At 42.3% G+C, this 24,053-nt stretch overlaps 1 protein-coding gene across 2 annotated transcripts in view; it reads right to left on the reverse strand.

The window, feature by feature from the left end:
• Positions 1 to 24,053, reverse strand: part of tbc1d22a (TBC1 domain family, member 22a) — a 119,628-nt gene that overhangs the window by 91,412 nt on the left and 4,163 nt on the right. For both annotated transcript variants that reach the window (XM_069700274.1, XM_069700275.1), the window contains exons 3-6: positions 23,279 to 23,462; positions 22,496 to 22,748; positions 18,974 to 19,156; positions 3,058 to 3,128 (exon numbers count right to left, since the gene is read on the reverse strand). In XM_069700274.1, coding sequence (XP_069556375.1) covers positions 3,058 to 3,128; positions 18,974 to 19,156; positions 22,496 to 22,748; positions 23,279 to 23,462 — 691 coding nt within the window. The remainder of the gene's footprint in view (positions 1 to 3,057; positions 3,129 to 18,973; positions 19,157 to 22,495; positions 22,749 to 23,278; positions 23,463 to 24,053) is intronic.

Below are 24,053 nucleotides of genomic sequence, written 5' to 3' on the forward strand. Positions count from 1 at the left end.
TACGGTAACATTTTAACATAACGATCTCTAAATCTGTCCCTGCTGCATCTCATATACCCTTTAGCCTTATCAATATTTCCACAGCCGGTTAGTTTTCTCCTCTCCCGCCACTTCACATTTAACAGCCGCACTCCATTAACGAATGTACATATTGCCACAGGCTGACATTCTTTCACAAAGCAGGAAAGCCATTTCATTTCTTCCTTTCTCCTTCAGGCCCGGACACCAAGTGCTCTTTAAACAAATGAAATAGGACGGTATTATTTCTGAAATAATAGGAAGTCTAACCGGATGTGTCTGTGTAGCCGCGGGCAACCTGTGGAGCCTCCTGCAAGTCGCGAGAGGAGGAAGAGAGAGCGCGCTGTCCGCGGAGCCTAAAAACTGCTCTCACTCGTCGCCTGGTCTCAAGGTTTCGTGAGTCTGCTTTTTCATTTCCACGCTGGCTAATAACAGCGAGGAGAGTTACGGATGATTTCTTGAGATGCGTTGGTAAATGCGGGCCGTTGGGGGAGAATTACCGAGCTCTGACCGCTGTGGGAAAACTTGTTTCTCATCGGGTAAAGAGGAGTGTGGCTCAAGCAAGCTGGAGGGGAGAGAGAGGGGAAAAAAAAAAAAAAAAAAAATCAAATAAGTCGGTGCACGCTGGCGAGCAGGAGAAGGGCACAAGGGACGCCACTGGAGTGAAGTTTTATTAGGTGCCTCTGCCAAGTTTATGGAATACAGCGTGTGTGTGTGTGTGTGTGTGTGTGTGTGTGTGTGTGTGTGTGTGTGTGTGTGTGTGTGTGTGTGTGTGTGTGTGTGTGTGTGTGTGTGTGTGTGTGTGTGTGTGTGTGTGTGTGTGTGCATGCGTGTGTGTGCGTGTGTGTGTGTGTGCGTGTGTGCGCGTGTGCGTGAGACAGAGAATAGATTTTTGGAGCCTGATCCCTCCTATCTATTCCTCCACTGGATCGTACCACATGCAGGACAGAGGAGGCAGTCAAGTGTTATGACACTTCAGCAGATATGAGTGCTTTCAACACTGTGCCCCAATTTTCGCTTTAATTCAACCCCTCGGATTTAACCCTGAGATAATTCGCGAGGCTCTGAGATCTAGAAAGCCCTTGAACACCGCGCGAGGTGGAGCCGAGGTAACCTCAGATATGGATCCTAAGTTTGCACATTCAGAGCAATCTCTACATATCTATTAACAGGAAGAAAATGCCCTCACGGAATGCAGGATCTGTAAACCATCATGTTGCATTGAATGTGGTTATCATGTTGGGAGAGAAAAACACAAACTTATTTTCAACAGATGAGGCAAAAACCTGACCATGTCTGATTTCACGATAAAAACGAGCACGACATGCATCAGACAAAGCGTCGCATCGTCTCTCCTCCCTGTAGTATCTGCGGAGTGTTTTCTTTAACTAGAAGTGTGTTGATTAGCTCGCTGCTATTGTTCCCTGTGGTTACAGGCATTGTAACATTGCGTGGTATCAGGAGCTACAGAATTTTGCATTATACGTACTTGCATGTTTCAGTTAGAGCAGTTACAGCTGTCAAACCGTTCCTGTTAGATTAAGTGTGACAGAAGCTGATGCACTTGTGGAGAAGGGATCATTCTTATATTTATCTTTCTGTGTTTAAGAGGATCCAACAACTGTTGTTTTTTCTTTTCCGCATATTATCTTTTTTCCTTTTTTGTTTTCTTTACTATTTACTCCCCACCCCCACCCCCCCCCCCCCACCCCTTCATATTTTCAGTTTTTTGAGGGGTCCCTTTCTCCCTTGCCCTCCACACATTTCCCACCCGGGCTGGCTGCGTCTTGTTTTCATCCCGGGGAAGCAGAGGAAGTCCAACCATCATTTATACAGACCATAGGGCAGCTCTGTGCTTTCCAAAGTCAAAGTTCACTGCAGTGTTTACTTTATATACACAGTAAATACTATATATATATATATATATATATATATATATATATATATATATAAATACACACTGTGGCTACCCATACTGCAGGCACACATTCAGTATGAAAACACACAAAGATGCACAACTGAGCACAAACACGAACAAACCATTAATGGGGTGTTATCTATGGTACATTAACTAACACCCAGACACAGACACCCAGACACACACCACACACACACACACCCAGACACACCCACACACACACACACACACACACACACACACACACACACACACACACACACAGGTAGCGAAAGTACTAAGGTCCTCCTCCCCTCCCCTGAGCCTGACTTCACTGCAGCCAATGCCTCTGTGACTTCATACGGTGTTATGAGCATTCACTTCAGTTGAGTACTAAACAAAGCAAATGTTAATGCTCAAAGCGCCCAGTCGGTAACCTCCCACCACCAAAAAAAAGCCAAACAGGCACAGGTACATCTACACACACCTTTAATGACATCTTTTCTGCGGCACATTAGCTATTGTGCGGTAATTAATGGGAGAGTCATGGTGTTCAAAGAGCCAGTCTTCTCTCTGCAGACGCCGAGCTGTACACCACAACAATGGTTTAATGAGTAAACACACCGTGTGTCTCATGAATAAATTATTTGTGCCTCGCAATTAATTTTCCCTATTGAAGTTTGGAAAAAAAAAACACACAAAAAAAAAACAGGACTGTTACCAGTCTTCATAAATCAAAGAGGGGGGGGGGACAAGAACACGACAGCACCTCTGAGTGTGTGTGTGTGTGTGTGTGTGTGTGTGTGTGTGTGTGTGTGTGTGTGTGTGTGTGTGTGTGTGTGTGTGTGTGTGTGTGTGTGTGTGTGTGTGTGTGTGTGTGTGTGTGTGTGTGTGTGTGCATGAGAGAGTATTTGTAATGAGTTTATTATTTGTGAGATTGTATCTGTGTGTTTGAAAGTGTGTGTACTTGATTAATACATGTTTTCCTTCCTGATTTATGGTGTGAGGTTACTTATGTTATTGTTTTGAGTGTGTTTATATGCAGGTATTTCTTTTATGTTTTACACAAATTAATGTTTGTTTCAGTGTGTCTCTTGGTGTCTGACTGTACAATATAGTGCAAGTGTACAAATAAAACTTACTGAGAGGAGCTTCCACGCTATTGGTCGGACCTGTCGTGGGATTCCAGACCAGCTGAGTTTCCGTAGCTCTTCTGTAAGACAATAACAAAAATACAAGAGTCCATTTTAGAGTCACCTCTGAGCCTTTTTACAGACGTCTCTCTGAAATGATATCTACTTCACCACACACATTGTACCAACGTGTTTAAGCACAAAACGTGAGGTTGCTGTCAAAAATAATAGACTGAAAAGTCTAAAAGTTTTAAAGTGTAGTAAACAGCAAAAACGCCAAAATCCATTTGATATTTGATGTGACCACCCTCTGCCTTCATTCTACAAAGTATACTTCTTTCATTAGGCCTGACTGGTTGTTCAAAGCATCTTGGAGAACTTGCCACACAGTAAAGAATGTCCGTAAAAAACAGCAGATCGATATGCTTAAGGTCATTGAATTACATAGTTTACTAGGGTTGTCAGTTGAATCAGGTTTGGCAGTTCAATACAAATATTTGACAGTTCGTTCCTTTTTTCTTTACCCCATATACACTATCTGGCAATCAGAAAATCGACAGCTGACAAATGAGGACTGTTTAGTCAAAATGTGGCAATTTTTCAATCGTCCTTGTTTCTCTCTTTGACAACGAAAATGTCTCCAACTTCCACTGTTTAATAAGCATTTAGCAGCCTGCAGCTATGTCCAGGGTGGTGGTGGTGGTGGTGGTGGGGTCAATCAACCAGGCAGCTAACCAACCACATCCTCGCTGCCCAAACTTCCCCTCCTGTCTGCCTTTTCTTTCACAGAAAATATATGATGGGCTAGAAGTGGATTATTAACTCCGTTTTCCCCAAGCCGGGTGGTAGAGCCTGCAGGCTATAATGTAAAATAAATCTGATGGAGAGGTGCAAATTGAAGTTTTAAATTGGTGGAGAGTCGTCTCCTTTGGGTCCATGAAGACCTGGAAAATATGGCTTGACGCTAGGTGTTAGCCAGCCCGTACTCTTTCCTCTGCAACACACACAGTCACAGTACAGGATGGATGAGTGTGGGAGTCATCGGTGACTCAAAAGAAAGTATTACGTCTTCCTTTATTTAGCAACTCGTGTCTTCTCTTTCATTATCTTTTTTTTTCCAGTGACTCCAACATAACAACCGCACTACAATAAAGATGGAGGATCTAATTTCCCTTCACCAGAAAGAGGTCATGTTAATAAATAGAGCTATTACTATAATTTGAACCAGTGATTCTGTTTTGTTCAGGGCTCAAATGTACTCTTACTCACATCATAAGGTCTCCACCCAGTCCATTAGAGAACACAGTATTTGTCAGTCTAATTCTGACCCACATTGAGCACTCCTTTGAGAAGAGATATAATAGCCGAGCCACAGAAGTTCATGTAAAATATTTTTTTTCGATTTAGGTTTCAATACATGACACTTTTCCTTCACAATAGCACAGTAAAATATAATACGGACGTTTTGAGTATGATCCATCACTGATCGGCCCCATATTCATTCTGCCGGATGACAATGACCCCAAAGCTACAGACGGAGTCATGAAGAAATACCCGCAGGTCACAAGAGGAAGAAGCACTCCTGCAAAAGATGGTATGGGCCCCACAGAGCACGAAGAATCAGAAGCAGATTAAATCCACAGAAGAACTCTGGAAAGTTCTTTAAGATGTCAGAACATCCAAGTATCTTGAAAAAGTGTACCTGAGAGAATTGGTGCAGTTTTAAAGGGTGATTACACCAAATATTAACATGATATAGGTTTTTTTTCTGGAGCTCGGCCGATACATTGACTGCTATTGGCCTATCACCCGTATATCGGTATCGGGGTAAATGTTGGCCAATATGAAAACTTTTTATACGTAAAATAACGCAGGAACGGATGCTTGGGGTAAATTAGAAATGTCTCTATTTTTTATATATATATATATATATATATATATACATGGAAAATAAACTAAAATATCCTGCCTTCCATTACATATCTGTCACACAGCATGACTGATACATAAAACTAATCAAGGCCTTATAGTTAAAAGCTTTAAAACTTGTATACAGCACTGTATATTCTTCACCAAATAACTGCTTTTAGAAAGAATTTAAATCGCTGAATGATCTCGTCTGTCACCATCAGGCAGTTTAGGATATTAAATATATAAGGTTGCACAGTATGTGTTTTTTAGCAGTATATCTTAAGAGGAGGAGGTTCCTGGATGAGTTCTTGCAAACATTAACTCATCCATTATTCACAGATAAGTCTCCCCCTCCCGCTCCCTGCAAATCTACAAACTGCCATTAGCATGCAGCAGGACGAGTCGCCACAGACAAACTGAGACAAACATAAAAAAACGTGAAGGAAATCTCTTCACTTGTAATTGCACTGCCGCTGTTGTACCAGCATTCCAAGAGTGAGGGAAAGAGGGGAAATTGATTTCAGTGCAGATGAAATGCCACTGCCTTAACATACTTTTCTGTGTAAAAAAAAAAAAAGAAACAAATGTACCTAATGAATAAGCCAAATTCCTCCCCCACTCTTATTCAAGGCACTAGCTGGAAATTGATAAGCTCTTTGCACAGAGTGAACAGTATTGATTAGTGCTGCCAAATGACTCTGCCTTGCCTGTTCTTCAAGGCAAATGCAATGGAGAGCCAGTGACAGATAGCAGAATAGGAAATAGCAATCAGCTAAACAGCAATGGGCTAAGTCCATTGGCTAAATTGAGTGAAACGCATTAGAGCTTGTTCAGCTGATAGGGGTAGCTATTTATTCACTGTAGTTCCTGCACATCTTCCACTTAAAATTTCTCCCTTACCTCGTCCCCAGTGACTTTAATTATATAGAAATTCAATACAGTGATCTAGTGCACTGCATGGCTTCGTTGGTTCAGAGACCATGAGAGACCCCATGGTGTGGGAAGGTTTCGATTACCCCAAGGCTACCTGTGCAGCAGCAAATCACATTCAAAAACATAAGATTGAAAAGAAAAAAAAAAAATTCTCAGACATGACACAGAGCATAAAAGTTACAAAGCCCAGGTGTTGCAGGTTTCCAATGGATTCACTTGGTCTCTTTGCTCCTTCAGAACTCTAACAAATGGAAGGCAACATAGACAGTGTTTGTACATTCATATCGAGGTATGGTGAGGATGTAGTAAAGCTATTCTTTAGTTTGCTTGTCAATGGATTTGTAGCACACACTGAACACACTGATCATTCTAGAGCCTTCAAGGGCTCCAGAGAGATCTGAGCAAGGCCTAATAAATTGCCTCAAGTGATGTCAGTGACAGTTGGGGGCGATAGCTAAAAATTTGAACGTTAACAAATAAAAATGGGGATAAGGAATAAGTGAGCTTAACAGACTTCCATCTGCTACTAGCAGCTCGAGGCAACATTAGCATAACGTACCCAAATTTCCGACTGAACTGTCGGATGGGACGACTGCATTAATTTTCAGCATTGCTTTTTAACTGTGCATCTCCAGTCTGACGTCGTTGTGATGTATGCAATCTTCAGTGCTGTGACTCATTTTCATGTAATGTTGCTCGTGTTACTGGTACTGATGGGCAGTTCAAGCAAAAATATGTTTTGCTATTCACCGAAAATGATTGGACGATTGAACAGTTGTCATTTGACAGCTGTCGTGGTCTTTCCACGTTTCTGTTATTTGTACCGTAGCATCTAATCTCGCAGCGCCACGCACAATTTAGCTGAGCTTGGAATTGACATGTTGTCCCTCTACTCCTTTGTTCAGTGGCTGTTGGCAAACAACTTTTAGGTGCATTACCGCCACCCTCTGGCGGTAGTAATGCATTACTACCAGGCACCAGGAAAAACAAGGGGAATAAAACTATTAGATTTTTTTTTTTACTTTCAATAACTATATACAAATTCTAAAATTCATTCCTAGTTACAGACATAAAATACTGCATCCGTAGGAGGTATTTGTACTGCGGTCCCATCTAATGTGTTACATTATGGTAAATCCTGTTGAAGAGCTGTGATTATTGATGCGACGACTGCATATATTTGCATTAATTCCAAAAGCCACCAATACTACTCGATGCATTTTTTCATCTTCGAATCTTTGCCACCATTAATGAGGCTGCTTACTGTGACATTTACCTTTGAGACATGTCGAGTGGGATAACCGCAGTGAAGTCATGTCGAATCCACGTCCTGCGTGTCCCTCCGCATTCACTACGCTCCTAACAGCCAGTCATGGGTGCCTTGCACCCTTTGAACCTTCATTTGCACTGTCAGACGACGAAATGAGTCCATGAATCTCGGTGCCTCGGGCTTAATTAAACTATGTTATATTTCACGTACCGGGCATTAATCTCACCACAGGGGGCATAGAGGGGGGAAGGGGGGGCGTGAGGCGAACGTTCCCTAATGGTCTTTACATCCTGACGCTGCAGTGGTTTCCAGAAGGCCCCGTACTTTCTGGTCAAACGTTGTGCAGGAGTAGTGTGTGTGTGTGTGTGTGTGTGTGTGTGTGTGTGTGTGTGTGTGTGTGTGTGTGTGTGTGTGTGTGTGTGTGTGTGTGTGTGTGTGTGTGTGTGTGTGTGTGTGTGTGTGTGTTTAAGTCTGCAGAAAGGGCAAGGGGCAAATCTTTACTTGCACCATGCGGCCAGCAGAACAAGCAGATGTGCCCCTTAGACCAATACATCATGTCCAGAAAACCACAGACGCAGCTCTGGCAAACTCTTCAACTCGGGCAAATCGCTGTCTTCCAAACAGCAGAGAGCCGGACCGCTGCAGAATCCAAATGTTAAGCTCCACAGTTACGAGCCTCGACAACTTCCAGAGCAACAGCTTGACTGTCAAAGCACCGATGCACCACAGTGGCACAGTGCATTAAAAGACAATGGTGAGTTCAACTCGGATGAATCCTTCGTCTGATTCTTAGCGAAATAAGACTCCGAGATGATGCGTTATTCTAATGAAAATACACCCTCATAGGAAATATGTCTGCACTCCTCCCTCCCCTCTGTTCCTAAATGCTGACTATATAGACACACACCAATTTCTGTCAAATCATTCCTGAGAAATAAAACTCCCATTTAGCCACAGTGGGCCGAGACAGGGAGGGCAACATGAGCATAGCTGACGTACAGGCTAAATTGCAGATGTCATTTCATTAGTGTGAGGATAGCTCATCTCTCAGAAAACATATCTGACTCTCTAGGGCATCTCTTGTGCATTATGAATGAGACAGCCGAGCCCTCGCTGCACTGGAATAAATTAAAGGCATTTCGTGACATTTTGAAAATTAATCTGTTGTTTTTTTGCTCAGCGGGCACTTGTCACAACGTGGACCAAAAAAAAATAAAAAATGTCTGCGAGTGTCCCGGAGGTGACAAGGGACTAGCTGTCACCATCGGTTTCGATGAAGGAAGTTAACAATCCCAACAAGCCATTTTTGCATGACAAATTTCTCACTCCGCTATACATAGTAATATGTACTCAAAAAAAAAAAACCTGCTCATTAAAAGTGTAAAGATATTCGTTTGAGCAGGTCTCAACAGAAACAATGCAAAGGAAACTCAATTTATAGTCAGTTTACTCCACAGGCAATTATTTCAAAGCACACAGAAGTGCAAGCGGGGGCAGGTGAAAACAAAATTTCCCTGTGGGGACCGATAAAGCAGCACATTATTATATACATTCTTTGAAATTAGTACGATCAGTATTGTACGTGTTTATCATGCTGGCAGGCGCAGACCTCAGGGGGTTGGTCTGGAGAGACAGACTCAACCCTGGGGGAAGCTTCATTCCTTACCGACATGAAAAACACCTGTAACATCAGCAAACTCAAGGGCAGCTGCTGCTGGTCTTTCCTCTGCGCCTTCTGTATTCCATTATGCATGAACTTACAGCGGTGCACTTTGTCTTGGCTGGAGTTAAGCTGGTGGACCACAGGGGAGTGATTAGGACACCATGTACCTTATGTTGAACACCCACAACAGCTGCCGTGATGTGGGACCCTCAGAGGGAATGAAAGCTCAATGACTCTTGAAACATTCAGAGGGCAAAAATAGAACTAATCACGTTTTCATTTCATCAAAACTTATTTAACGAGTCGCGATAACCACAACTATTATATAACGGTACCCAGAGAGGAATTACAAGGGGAGGAAAAGGTCACGTCAAATGAACACAACGTGGAGTTTCCCAGTGCAGTCGCTCGTGTACCTTCGCCAACAGCAGCTCCAGTGAAGCAGATGGGGCTGGGAGCCTCGATAAAGGCCACCTCGTTGAGGGAGGAGGGAGTGTGTCTTATTCACCCTTCAGGCCCAGATTCCCTCAGTCTACATGGGGATTTGAACCACTTGCATGTGGGTCACCGGAGCGTTTTTTTTTTTTAACATGTAGCCACATCACATATTTTCAAAAGCAGGGTCCTACCGAGTGAAGTTCCAGGTTTGGCTCCAAAGTTAAGACAACCTCATCTAAAATAACACTGACACTTTAATAGCTCTGGGTAGCATTCAAAATGTTTGATACCAGTACCTTGACTTTGATACCTAAATTATACTTTTTATACTACTTTTATAAAATCCCTTCTCAAAAGAAAATGACATCAGATGATAAAGAAAGAATCTTCAGTTTTCACATAGTTTAGATAGGGAGAGTGTCTCCCAGGTTTTTACTGTGGCTATTATAAACAGATGTCACCTAAATGAAAGTTATTACAAGACACAACAATTTACCGATGTTCCCTAAACGCCTCACATGCTATTGGTGAAGGATAGCTAGTTCGCTGCACAGAGAAACCTCCAGTTACTGCAGCAGACTCAACTCAGACAGGCATGCAGCCAAAAATTTGTTTGAGTGAAATAAGCCGTCCTAATGGAATTTTTGCTTGCGTCAGTTGAACCTGAGTGATTTCATCTATGTTAGCGGGCCGCCCAAATGCAGGCTACATATTATAAATGCTGGCTCGCTGATGAGATTTACTCCTGTGTAAACAGAGAAGTTAGGCATTTTAAAACAAAAACATTTTAATATAGCCAAGGTATTGGAATTCGGGACTGTATAAAAAGGAATTTGTTCAATAGTGAATAGTAATTCAGTAGGTATTGAAATTGGATACCAAGCCCAACATTAGTACAAATACAACGAGGCCTGACAAGAACGTCTTCCTTAGAGGAAAGACGGCAATAGTGTCCCAAAACAACATGCTATCAAGTGATAAAGCCTTCAGCAGCCATATTAATTGTGAAAAGAGCAAAGGAGAAAGTCAGGTGACATTATGAAGCGAAATGGACAAGATAAATGGTAGATGGTCTGCACTTGTATAGCGCTTTATCACCCGAGTGGTCTCAAAGCGCTTTTACACTCTTTCCCATTCACACACTAATGAGGCTGAGCTGCCGTGCACGGTGCTCGCCATCAGGAATACATTCACACACCAATGGTGCGCCATTGGAGGCAACTAGGGGTGCGGTGTCTTGCAGGAGGAGCCAGGGATTGAACTGCCAACCTTCTGATTGGCGGGGAATCCGCTCTACCATCTGAGCCACGGCCGCCCCGTTAAAGATAGCAATAGATGGGTCAAAGAAACATTCGACTTTAACACCGGAGTCTAATTTTACATAGTTTAAACAATTGGAGGTTTAAAAATCACACCTCGGCAAAAGAGTCTAGCGGGAAGTCAGGTGTCTGTCGATGAGGTTAAAATTGAAAAAGTTTCTTAGGAGGAGAATTATGGATTAGGTCGAAACCAAGTAAATGATGATGTGGGAAGTACACACGCTACCACACAAGTAAATGTTCATGGGAGCTGCAGCGTTTTGCATGCTGATCAATTAATCGTTATTTAACTTCACGAAGAAATGATGGTTTCAGCTTCGAATAAAAATTGCTGTAGGAACCAAATGTTAGAATGTGAAAAGAAAACTACTCGAAATCATTTCATTTTTACAGAAAGCCTAATAAAAGAAATGGATGTCGACAGACACAAAGATTCTCCATAGGACCTCCATCTAATTACCCACTGAGAACCAAATGAAGGTTTATTATATGCAAATGGCAAGTATACGGTCAAGTGCTACCACTTGAATCATGCTTGTATTGATAAAGGACTGTATGCTTCCTGAGTGGACTGGAACAACGGAGCGCTGAAATCTCAACAGGTCAAGTGAGGCCTCTTACAAACAACCAAGCTGTATTAAAAAAAAAATAAATAAATAAAAAAAAATCACATGGAGGAACTGTGAGAAAGTGTGCGTATATGTGTGATTGTGAGTGTCAGAGTGTGTACCTACGCCTCTTCCATGTCTGCCTGTCTACCTGCCTGTCAGTCAGTCAGTCTGCCTGCCTGCCTGTGTGCACCGCTCTGTGAAGGCCAGTAAGAAGAATAGAAGACGGCGAGAAAGGGAAGAAGTGCTGTCAGTCAGTGCTGGCTGAGCAGGGAGCTGACGGGAGCAGGAGGGACGACGCTTGGCAGGCCGGAGCCATGCACTATTCAGGCATCATTCAGACGGAGCGCGACCACTGGGGCAAAACACCGCGAGGTTCACAACACACACGTCTGTGCACGTGAATACCGCACACACCTGCCAGAGCTGGGGTTCGTATTCTCCAACAGGAGCTTCCTCAGCAAATCCCAAATCACTACTGCTGGCACTTCACATACACCGTGTAAACGTTAAATCGTGTTATGACAAGTAATTTCGTCTTGCACTTGGTGTACTACCAGCTTGTGAGAGGAGCACGACCTCAAGCTAAACTTCTAGCAGAGATGTAGGTCTCACTTTGTCTTTGAAATCCGTGTTTGTGTTATTTTGAGAAGAGTACGAATGAATTGGCAAAAGCAAAAGTGAGGCCTAAGAAAGAACCCTCTCTACTATTAAAATAGGTGAGAGAGGTGTCATCCAAAGCACCTGTACTGGATAATATTGCACTGCTAAATAGTAGGTAAAGGCAATACCCTGTTAAGAGCATTGTTCCGGAGTCGTCTGAAGCCATTGTGCCAGTGAGGTCAGAAAAACAATACAATCAGGATAGACACCTTTATCATGTAGTGTATTAAAAAGTTAAGCTCCGCTCCTGTAAACCTTGAATGCCGTGAGAGAGTCCTGAATGGTCTAACTCATCTAAAGGACAAAGTGATAGCGGCAGGGAGCAGACGGCTCGTAAACTAATGGGACTCTTGTAAAAAGATACTCCCTCCCTGGATTATACCTGCTCAGGAGGCCTGATGGATGGCCAGATGGCTGCGAGAGGACGCCAAGCATAGACGAGGTGTGACGATGAGTGAGTGTGTGTGTGTATGAAATAAAAAGGACCTGTACAGTCAATTCCCTGAAGCTTGCCTTGCCTTTAATTGATTTAGATCAAAACAAAATATTTGACATAGGGACTTTTTTTCTAGATCAGGTTTTATGAGAATGTGTAGACATGATGAATTTTAATTATGTCACTCTTCCAAGTTATTTGGACCTACAGGAGCAGTTTTCCACGTCCTCCACTTTACTGTTCGTTTAATACATTAAATAAAACCAGTGCAGGCTCAAACAATAATGAGGTACCACACTGTAAATAGCAGCTGTAGAAACCCTCCTCCCCCTGTGTGCGTGTGCTAAGTGTCCTTGGGCAAGACACTGAATGCCAGATCTCTCCCGATGGCAGGTGAGCAACTTGCGTGAAGATTGTGCCTCCACTGGTGTGTGAGATTGTGTGAATGAGAGGCAGAGATTGTAAAGTGCTTTGTCAAAAGGCGCTGTATGGATGCAGTCAATTAACCACGTACCCACGTTGTGCCCAATTCGTAAACAAAACCGTGTCCAACTGCAGGTGAAGATTTTGTTTCGATGAATATTATGATTTTGTCCAGGAAGGCTTATATCACCTTCCAGGAGGTTGGGCCGGCGGACGATGGCTTCCACCTAAAGTCTTCACCATCTGAGTGGTCCTGACAGCTTTAGTCATCACAAGTGTTATAGCTGCAGTGTGCAGTCTAACAGATAACTGGCCAACGGTAAGCTATCGGAGTTAGTGAGCGGACAAGCGAGAGTGCGGCAGTGTGTCGGTGTGGACAGAGGTGAGCAGTATAACCTGTGAATGAAGCTGTGTATTAGGGTCCTTCAAATAAAGCAGAGTTCCTGAATTAAATGCAGGGTAATAAGTAGAAAGCACTGGCTGTGTCTGATGAAGCTGGCATTTAGAGATGTCTTCTTTCTTAAACGCCCAAGTTAGTAAATCAATGAACTAAAACTGTTGGAAGTGGAAACGAAATGACTTCCCCCGCACATACAGCAGCCCTCCCCAATGGCCAGCCGAGAACAGGTGTGAACTGCAAGGGCTGAGGTCTGTTCAGTCGAGCTTCTTAAAAAAAAAAAAAAAAAAAAAAGGATGCGAAATTTACATGAAAGACCACACGGTCTAACGTTTAAATAAACTAAGCCAGACAATTTGGGAGGCTACTCGCAAAGGAGACAGCTGGTGGTTGGACCAACCTTATTAAGTCAGGTGTTGCGCCCGGGGACATGCTAGGAGGCAACGCACACGCACACGCACACGAACATTCATGCGCACTGACCGTTAGTATGTGGCCCAAATTTAAAGTAGAAAAAGGGAAAATAATGAAATGCTGTGACTTCAAGATGTTGTATTCCTCACCGTATCAACTTTCTAAAAAATAGGACACTTACACAGGAAACAACCTACAGTGTATTTTTCTTCTATTTCTCCGCATTCTTCAAGTACAGTAGATCCTACCGATAGCTCAAATAAAAGAGAAGCATTGAGAATTCACTTAGAAAACCATGTCTCTGTGGAGTTGCCATCTTTCCATTGGTTTACCTCCTCAGACAGCCTCATGCCGCATTACCTCTTCTTCTACACGTTGCACGCCGGCGACACACACCTCGGAAATTGACACACATGGGCAGTGCTTTTAGCCGAGGCATTAGGACTGAGTTAAATTGAAATACATTACCACTTCACACTTTGATGGCGTCCATTAACTTAGCAAACAGTGCTGATGGTAAGCCTATCATATTGTAAGTAGTGTGTAACAGGATTGTAGATTGTAGCACGACAGAGTGTGGAGGGAGCAGACCGTGGCTAAAAAGTACCAGGCCTCCTAACTGTAGTTGCTGCAATGAGGGGGATGGCAGTTGGGGAGACGCACATTGTGATGCTGTAGGAGTAACAAAGAGCTGCAGCACCCCCAACAGAGGGTAGAGACGCACCGCCAGGTAGCACGGCAAGGAAAGGAAGAGTGTTTCTGCGCGGATGTTGCCAGTAATTTAATTTTCTGTCTTCTTTTTGTTGTTCCTTTTTTGTTGTAAACGCTCTTCCGTGTTATTTACGGTGTCAACGGGCCATAGATGTTCAGCATGTGTTTGTGAACATGTGTAGGAGTACATGTGTGACACAGACTCGGCCTCACATAATGATCACAGCAAACAGACAGAAGGAAAACAGAAGTTAAAGAGAGTCAAACAAGGAAAGGAACTGATTAAACGAGGGAAGTGAAAGAGAGTATGGATAAATTGTCTGGAAAGAGAAGAGGAGAAAGGAGCATTGCCATAGCAACAGCAGTATTTCTGCCATGAAGCAATAACTGTTTGATGTCAGATGCCAGCTCTTGGTCTTAAAATCCACTAGAAAGAAAAAGATATGCATAAAGTCTGTAAAAATCTGATTTATAGCCTGTCACAGAGCAAGTGGCTTACAGAGAGAACACAACACTAAACACAGCCGTCTGTGGAACATTATGATGGACACAAACACTTCAAACACACTCAACCACAAGCAATAAACTAAGAACTAAAGGTTTATTTTGCCCGTTTCCAGACCGACAACAGATTTAAATGTGAGAGTGGCGTCACATGGGGAAACAACACAGATTGATTCGAGAGTGTTGGTGTTCTCAGAGTGCCCGTGTGATTTGTCTGCGTGCTTTAGTGTTTTTCAGGGTGCTCCATCTTTTCTCAAAAGAAGACGAAAACACAGAGCGCTCTGTCCGTCGCAGAGACCAAAGAAAACCCGTTATTGGCCTGAGCACGCGTCACCAAGAAAAGAGTCAGGCAATCACAAGAGATGATTTTGATATCAATGCTCCTTGAAGACACAGACACAACAGCCTGTTCTCAGTAGAGCTCCAGAGAGAAGCTTTAGAAAAACTATTTTGAGATGTTTTTTGGGATTTAAAACCACTAAAATATAAAATATTCTTATGGATGTCAAGGCTGCAAATAAAACATGACAAAAGGGTCAAATATGGGACCTTTTAAAGTTCCCGCTGTGGAAAACCTTTTTGTACGTATCATCTCACAAATATGTATAATAATTGTAAAATTAGACATGCAACAATGAATCAATGAATGTATCACCATAAAAACAACTGTTAACTATTGTAATACATTCACTGTTTACCATCAGTTAAGTGTTTTTAAAGTAAAAAAAACCAAAAACAAATCAGTGTTTCCTGTTAGTTTACAGCATAAATATAGATATGTTCTGATTTTTTTTTTTTTTTTTTTTTTTTCCTGTGATAACTATTGCACTATTGGACACCTTGTGCTTCAGAAACTTAACAGGCATTTTCAGCAATAGCTGACATTATAGAAAACATCAAATTGATCAGTGAATAAATACATTACAAAAATAAACAATGATCGCCACCTTCATTACATCTATTTTAGAAAATTACACATTTTAAACAGCCGAGCCAAGATTTTTTTTTTTTTTTTTTTTTTTTTTTTTCAAAAATTCTGGAGGTATGTGATTGGTTTTGATCTCAGCTTGTGAGAATCTGATCTGAAAGAAAAGGGAAGTCTATTAACTGGCTAAATATTCCCGCACATTCTTCCGATCTGTGAAAACATTTCAGCCTTCTACACAAAATGCACTTGTGGCAAAAAAAAAAAACTGCATTAACAAGAAGTGAAACTCCACATGTGACTGGCTATTGTTGTCGGGGGTGTTTTTATTTCTACATTTTCCCTGATGAAATAGCTTCCTCCTCACTGAGTGTACAGTGGGTGCTGTGTTCAGGTTCACTCAACAGACAGGCTCGCCTCAGGACATCAGGGATAATTAGCTGAGATCAACCTGACATCAATCACCCTCCTCACACGCACGCACACACACACGCACACACACACACACACACACACACACACACACAGGTCATCGCCCTCTACATGACCTTACATGCTAAACAGGCTCTTGTCACAACCTGTCGCAAGGCTCAACGGAGAGACAGAGCCAGAGAGAGTTAAACAGGCAGAGAGAGAAAAACTGACGGATGATAAAGATCTGAACACCCTGGAGATCATGGAGGTAAGTTGGGAAAATTAAACACGATCGAGAAAAGGAAAATGACAGATGAGGAAAAAGAATGGGAAGGGTATTTTTCACCGCCGATCCTTCCGAGATATAATTTCCTTCTGAGTTTCACTAGTACAAACACAGTTTCTCACTAACTCACTGAGGGCATGGGCGAGTAGATTTATGCTCCTCAGTGTTAGACTGTAACTAAGCTAAGACACACATAGTGGAAAATCCCACTGACCAGCACAGTCAGACACAAACAAGCACACATGTGGACTCCAGAGACGGGCAGCCCGTACATGTCGGGGGGCTTGGCCCAAAAACGTGCCTGCCACCTCAATTAATTACACCATTCAAGTGAGGAACCAGCCGATGGATCATCCCGGCCCCCGTCCTTTGAGCTCAAGGACAGCCGGTCACATTTTTCTTCCACACAAGGGGGCGTCATCCCCGCTGACAGTGTCGACTGGTATGCGTGTGTGAATTTGTATGAGCACAAATGTGTCAGACACAGCGAGTATGAATGATGACCCTCCCCTTAAAGGACAAGTAGTGATATCCGTCAGGTCATCTTTCCATTTAAATGCTTGAATCTGCTTGAGTACAGAGAGCAGTAAAATTCCCTGAAAACTATACAATGCCCAAAAGCAAACCAACACCTCAAAGGACTCATAACTACAAGCAAGTGGTGATATTATTTACTTTTCTCTTAGAAAGGCTTAAATTCCATCAGATATTGGCAATTTCATTTTTTTTTTCCTATTAGTATTCTCATCTATATCCCATTCTTTGGTACTGCAATGACCCAATTTCCCCACGGGGATCATTAAAGTTTCATCTTATCTTATCTTATCTGCCCCATTCTTCTCCCCTCCCCTATCACCTCCCAGCACACCCCCCTTCCTCCAAATCCTTCACTTAATTATGTCCCGTGAATGAAGTTCATCTTTCATGCTGCCAGCAGCCGCCAGAGAGGCTCGCCCGTTCTGGGCTATCTAATCATGGCGCAGAGACTAAACTAAATTTAGACAGCCGGCATGTGATGCCTGGCAGGTCCTAATGGAGGCTGACATCTCAAGACACACTGCTGATGTACAAGATACACTTTGCCTGAGCCAGCCGCGACCGCTGTTGACTAACACTGATGACTTGTGAACCATTTTGTTTGGTTCAAAAAGTTTTCAAGGGGTTGCAGCAGAGTGCTGACGAAGGCCGTTCAAACCTAATGAAACATTTACATTTTAGGACCTTGGCCAACGCTCCCAGTGCGTGCACCTTAAAAGTAATCTACATGTGGAAAGTAAAGCAGTGGCAAAGTCCTCCAAACCAATCAGCCATGTCTGCTGATGCGGGTAAAAACCTCTGAACTTTTTTTTTTTTTTTTTTTTTTAATCATAACTCATACTGATCCAGATGTTTTTGCCATTAATAATTATCAATGCCACGCAAGTAATGAGGAATATCTGAGGGAAACGTTAAATCCCTGAAACAATGTAGATAAACCAAATGAATTCTGACACTTATTGCAATTGTGAGCCTGAACAACAAACTGACAGCTGACATTACAGGCGTGTCAGTATTGGCCTGAAAGTCAGCCGATAAGTAGAGAGAAATTACAAAATCAAAGTACCAAAGATATATTTGAGGTACTTTAGAAACAAAAAGTTAATTAGACATGTGTCCAGCGAGACAAGTTTTTCTTTCAATTTTGAAATGCCCCACTCAGTACAAATCTTGGCCACAAATCCATAATAACCAAATCTAAGGCCTCTACATCAAAATGTATGTTCATGTTATGCGTTTAAGTAAAAAAAAAAAAATGCTTACATATTTATATATTAAATTGGCTCATGTGACTGATCAACTACGCCATAAACATGTCACACACACACAAAAAAAGCCTCCCATGGAATGCTTAATCTTTCAGTCAATAAATGTCAAATAAAAGAAAATCCAATGATTTCAGAAAACCCCTCATTTCCCAGGTTGCTGCCGAGCACACGTCAGCTCAGACAACTGCATATAACTCTTCAGATTCAAGGCTGTTACTGTTCTGCATCTGCGATCATCCGCATTTCAGCACATAGCATCCTCTAAATTATAGAGTAGTCACCAGCTACATGTGTACTCAGACAGGCGAATCGTCTGATGACCACTTTGATGTGGCCTATCTACTTCAAACAGAGGAATTAATTCAACAAGTTGGTGTGTAGCCATTCCCAAAAGCTCAGTGCAAAGGACACAAAGTCAGCTGGAAAGTGGGGAGGTCTGTAAGGATTTCATGGCCACTAGGGTAACAAACAAAGTCTCTGGGGTTGGATAAACAATAAAGGCCTGTCATTTGGTTATGAACAAAGGCCTGTCATTTGCTTTTGTTGTTGCTGGTGTTTTTTCCCCTCGTAATCTGCATGTCCAGATGGCTGGATGACTTTCTCCCTCACAGCATCGTTAAAAGCGCAGCACAGCTGGCAGACCGAGAGTGGAAGCAAAAGAGTGCAAGGAAATGAAAAAGTGAAAGAGCGCGGAGAATGCTCCACCAAAAACTGAGAAATGTAGAGCGAGACCGAGCAAAAGTGAAAATAGTGAAATAAGTAAGGCCACACATAGTAACACACTTCCAAGTTGAGTATCACTTACCCAGATCTGTGTTGGGCCCCGCCAACAACTGTTTGAACTTATCCAGGCGGGACGCCTCCCTCTCGGTCATGGCGAGGGTGCCAGATGTGTTCTGGTCAGCCATGCGAGCCACGAGCGGGATGAGGGGCGGCCGGTGGGGTAGGGAGCGCTGTCTGTGGAGGCCTGCGTGTTCTCCCGCTGCATCTGGTGGAAGGACGGAAATGAGAGGGAGAGAGAGAGTGATGGGTTACGTAAACACCCTCGCAAACAAATGGAGGCTTCAGACGATGCGGCCTCGCATCTTTTGGACATGTTGAATCTTTTTTTCACTTTGATATTAGCAGTCATGAGGTGACCGAGAGGCGACTGAGCGCGACGTCACCCGTTGGCTTGTAAACTGCTGTTTTGAAACCTCGAGTCCGGCATTTTGGAGCCAGAAATGACCATATTTGAGCCAGAGGTGGACCGACTGAGAACCTGAGGACACCAAGCCCGACCACCTACACCGGCAACCTGACTGCGCCCCGGGCATGTCAATCAGGAGAGATGTTGGCTAATGACACCATAATGACTTGTGAAACAAATTCTATTGACTTTGAGAAGCTGATGCCTTTTAAATGGAGCCACAGTGGAATTGCAGTGGTAGGCACTTCCTCACTGGCTTCACTTTTCACACCCAGGGACGATGTCCATTTTTTATGAGCAGTCCAGTAGGGTGACACAATAGTCGACTGGCAGTACTTTATATTTGCAAGGTAACTGTTGTGCACAACAACGTCACAAGTAATCTTGCTATCCAAGTTCTTACATCAGTTACATTGAAGGACCGTTTTACAGGTTAAAGTAGCTGGTATTTTACAAACAACAAGTCTAATACATATTACACAGTGTCTTAAATTTAGAACTCAATGTGACTATTACCTTTTAGATTTAACATTATTGTATAGTTTTCTAAATGTATCTATCCAGGTGGTAATAAACAGCCACTGTTAGTGGCTTGTTTCCAAATGGGCCTCCAGGAAAGCATCAGTTGTGCTTGTTGCAATAATTCTGTCTCAACCATGAAGGCGCTACAACAGGAAGACAAACACATTAATTCAGTCTGCTGAGAGCCACATGTTCCCCCAGATGTGCAAAAAAAAAAAAAAAAAAAAAAATTTTTTTTTTTTTTTTTTTTTGAAAAAGTCACAAAACAGAGACACCACACAGACAAGTTATGAGCAAGCTGGTGAGGTCGGGACTTCAATGTGGAGAGGGATGCTCCTTTTGTCACACTAAGCACAATGAGCTGAAGTTCATAAGGAGCCCTGTCAACAGCATCGCCAACATCTCTTAGTGCTACAAGCAAAACCACCAAACAGCTACTGCGTTCACAATCATACAAAGAGCTGCAGATTTTAATATCCTTTTCAGCTTTTACAAGAGTAATAAAAGCCAACAAATCTGTTCTCAAGTGCTTTATTTGCACTTACAAAAATTAAAAAAGATTATGAAAGCCGGCAATAGCTTCTCTGTAGTGGAACCTTTTGTGTCATTGTAACAATAAGCCCTTTCATAGTCTATTCAATAACTTGACTTTTAAAAGGCTATTAAAAGAAAAAGTTAAATGAAGTTTGTAGGAATGTTCACTTGGTTGTCACAGTATACTGCATCAATTATTAGAAGAAAAAAAGTGGAATGCATGCATGTAAGTACAAACACACAAAGAGAGACCACACTTTCCTGTACCAGACAAGAGGAAGGAGGAGAGGAGAGGAGAGGAGAGGAGAGGAGAGGAGAGGAGAGGAGAGGAGAGGAGAGGAGAGGAGAGGAGAGGAGAGGAGAGGAGAGGAGAGGAGAGGAGAGGAGAGGAGAGGAGAGGAGAGGAGAGGAGCCTGTGCGTTGTCTTCTCTGAGGAGATAAGAGGAAGTGCCTGAAGGCAATGGGCTGCTTGTGTTATCTGTATCTAAACACAGCAGCAGGCAGAGAAGCAGACACCCAGGCAGACATGCGGATGACCTGCCAGACAGGACAACAGTCAGCCAAACGTTCCCAAAGTACAGCATGAGCATCTGCTCCAGCTGCTGATGTTATCAACTTCAGCTATATATATATATTATTATTATGTTGTTGTTGTTATGTATTGTTACAGTCCATAAAGCTACAGTGAGGCAGCAACTGCTCTGTGTCATGTTGCTGCATCCTACCAGATTTAAACACTTTGCTCAGAGGAAACAGATCCAAACTGAGCAGGAGGAGGTGGGAAGGTATCTGTTTCTACAGCCGCTTGATGTTTATATACAAGAGGAGAAGAAAGTAAGATGACAGGAAGGGGCAGCTACAGATGCCCCACAGGGTTACAATGAAAAATTGCTCTTCACTACAGCATATTCTATTTTTGTTATTGTGTGATACCGGGGGGATAACAGCACTGTCAGACACACTGTGCCAATGCTGTAAAACAGTTTAAACTGTTGAAGTGAGAGTCGTCCCAAGCTCAACGCTATCTCCCGAATTGTGGAAACATAAAACTAACTGTTCGCTGAAATTGAGACTTCGACACACTTGGCAATTGTTACAGCTGTTACAGACAGATGTGTTTTTCATTTACATATCTGCAGTTTGAGCAGTCAATTCTTAATCTGGCATGAGGCCTCCCAGCTGTGGATGCTGTTGGGAGTCATTTTGGGCCAGACTTACTCCAAAAGCCAGCATGTGAGGATGCTCCAAGTGACCTTGTTAAGTGTATAAGTGTAAGAACTGAATTTAATAATAACTTCCATCATAGTGACCTCAGTTTCATTATGAAAAGACACAATCATGACTTCTCTCAATACGAAGAGACACAGAGAAATGTTCCATGTTTTCCTGGAGAGATTTACCGCTCAAAGGTAATTAGATAATTACATGGGTAAATATTAAGGTGCTTATGTTCTTCAGTGAACGTTATTTAATAGTGTGAACAAGCTCTCAGCAGTACATATATTCAACTCATTTCACGTCAAATCTTCAAAGACTTTAAATCACTTCACTTCATTTTCATAAATTCTGAAATGGTATTAAAATAAATATTTGAAATTTTGATTGAATTAACTTAAAATAATATGAGCAAGCCCAATCAAAGCACTACATTTGCCATCAGTAGCAGCGCTCTACAAATAATTTGTGTCTGTTATTTCTTGTTATTTGAAGATGCACAAAGCTGGTGCGAGACAACAGTAAATAAATACAGAAAACATAATGCTGATGATGACATGTTTCTGTTTCCTTTCCACATATTTAACCCTTATACATATATATACATATAATACATATACATATACATATATATATACATATATATATATACATATATACATATATGTATATATATATATATATATACACACATATATGTATACACACACATATATATATACACACACACACACACACACACATATATATATATATATACACATATATATGGAATGTAAATGGTGCTTTACAGAATATTCTTTTAGTATGCAGGAGAGCCAAAAAAAAGAAAAACTTTTTGGACACTGACAAATGGTGTTCACTAACCTTTAGGTGACCCAATTGGAGCTTCGCTGTGGGACTTCACGAGGCGACTATCAGTGTAAGGGCTGCTCTGGGAGGCAAACGACACCTCTGGGTTGGTCACGTCTCCCTCCTCCCCTCTGTCCTCATCCTCCTCTTCCTCCTCGTCCTCCTCGTCCTCTGCCACCTCCTCCTGTGTGTCCTCTTCTCTCTGATCCAGCTCTGCCGTGTCATCCTGCCTCTGTCTCTCCTGCTGCTTGCTGTGATTCTCAATCACCTGTGCAGTGGACAGGTCAGGAAAAAACAGGTCAAGCTGAGGTTCAACTTTTAACAGACAGGAGTGGTTTAACTCCATATAAAACATTGTAAAAGTGTAAAATGGTCTTCATTCTGTGAACTAAGTTAGTGACTAGAGATTCGGCATATTTGCTACTTGCTTAAGATAAATACAAACAAAAATGTAGTAAACAATGTGCAATTTTCCCTGAGTTTCAACATTTGGAAGAAAGTACTTTAGTAACTGGGTCAGAAATCTTTTTCGTAAACATCAATCTTAAAAGGGAAGCGGTTGGTCTTACAGACAATAACACAATACTTTTAGTCAAAAACTTTTGAATATTTTTGGCAAGTGTTTATTGTCCAGTACAAAAATGTGCTTATTGCAGATACAGGAAACTGTTTAAAAGTATGGACATTCATTAAAATGCCTTTTAAAGGACTGATAAGGATCCACGAGGAACATCTCTATGTTGTCACAGTGGATAGGGCGACCTGTTTTCCAGCTCGCCGCTGAATGTGTTTGTTTACCTTATTGGCTGTCTCCATGACGACCTCGATGTTGAGGTTCTGTGCAGCCATGGCCAGCAGCTCATCATCATCATCCCCGACATCCCAGGCATCACTCGTGATGCTCTCAAATTCCTGGAAGGTGGTGGCCTTCTTCGGCTTGCCTGGTGTGGCCGGAGGCGGCTTGTTGCCTGCTTTGATTAGACTGGAGGACAGAGAAAGAAGAGAGAAGCCCACGAACACACAGAAGATAAGGGAGGGAGGATGATATTAAAACAAATTAAGATAAAAGGTTGGGGGTGGAAGGGGAAAGAAAAAGAAAAGAAATCGGAGAAAACAAGATGGAGATAAAGTTAATAACCAAAATGATGATAAGGACCAAAAAAAAAAAAAAGGACAAAGACCGTGGCTGTTTTTGATACTGACCAGTGCAAATAAATTATATAACACAAGCCCTTACAAAGAGAATGAACCCACTTAAAAATTAGCCTTTTTTCAAATATTAATATAATAAAAACGAATAAACAGCAGTGGCAAATTGTGGCTTGAGCAAACGTTTAGACGTCCAACTAAGTCAGTACTTGTACTCCCATTTTGCAGACATTAAAACTTAAATACTTTTTTGTAAACAAAGCCTAACGAGCCTTTCTGTTCTTTTCAACCACCCTCCCTTGCAGATTACTTTCAGTACTGAGATCTGTTGAGGCTATCTTGTATGCTCGGCATAACCTGGCTCAGGCCGACTGTTGCTCTCAGCTTCGGTCTTGATTGTGACAATAGTCTGGAAACCCTGTTC

The sequence above is a fragment of the Brachyistius frenatus genome, unplaced genomic scaffold, assembly GCF_029030835.1.
Source record: "Brachyistius frenatus isolate BFR_SWC_R1_liver_20210118 unplaced genomic scaffold, ASM2903083v1 Contig_33, whole genome shotgun sequence".
Lineage (NCBI taxonomy): Eukaryota > Metazoa > Chordata > Actinopteri > Embiotocidae > Brachyistius > Brachyistius frenatus.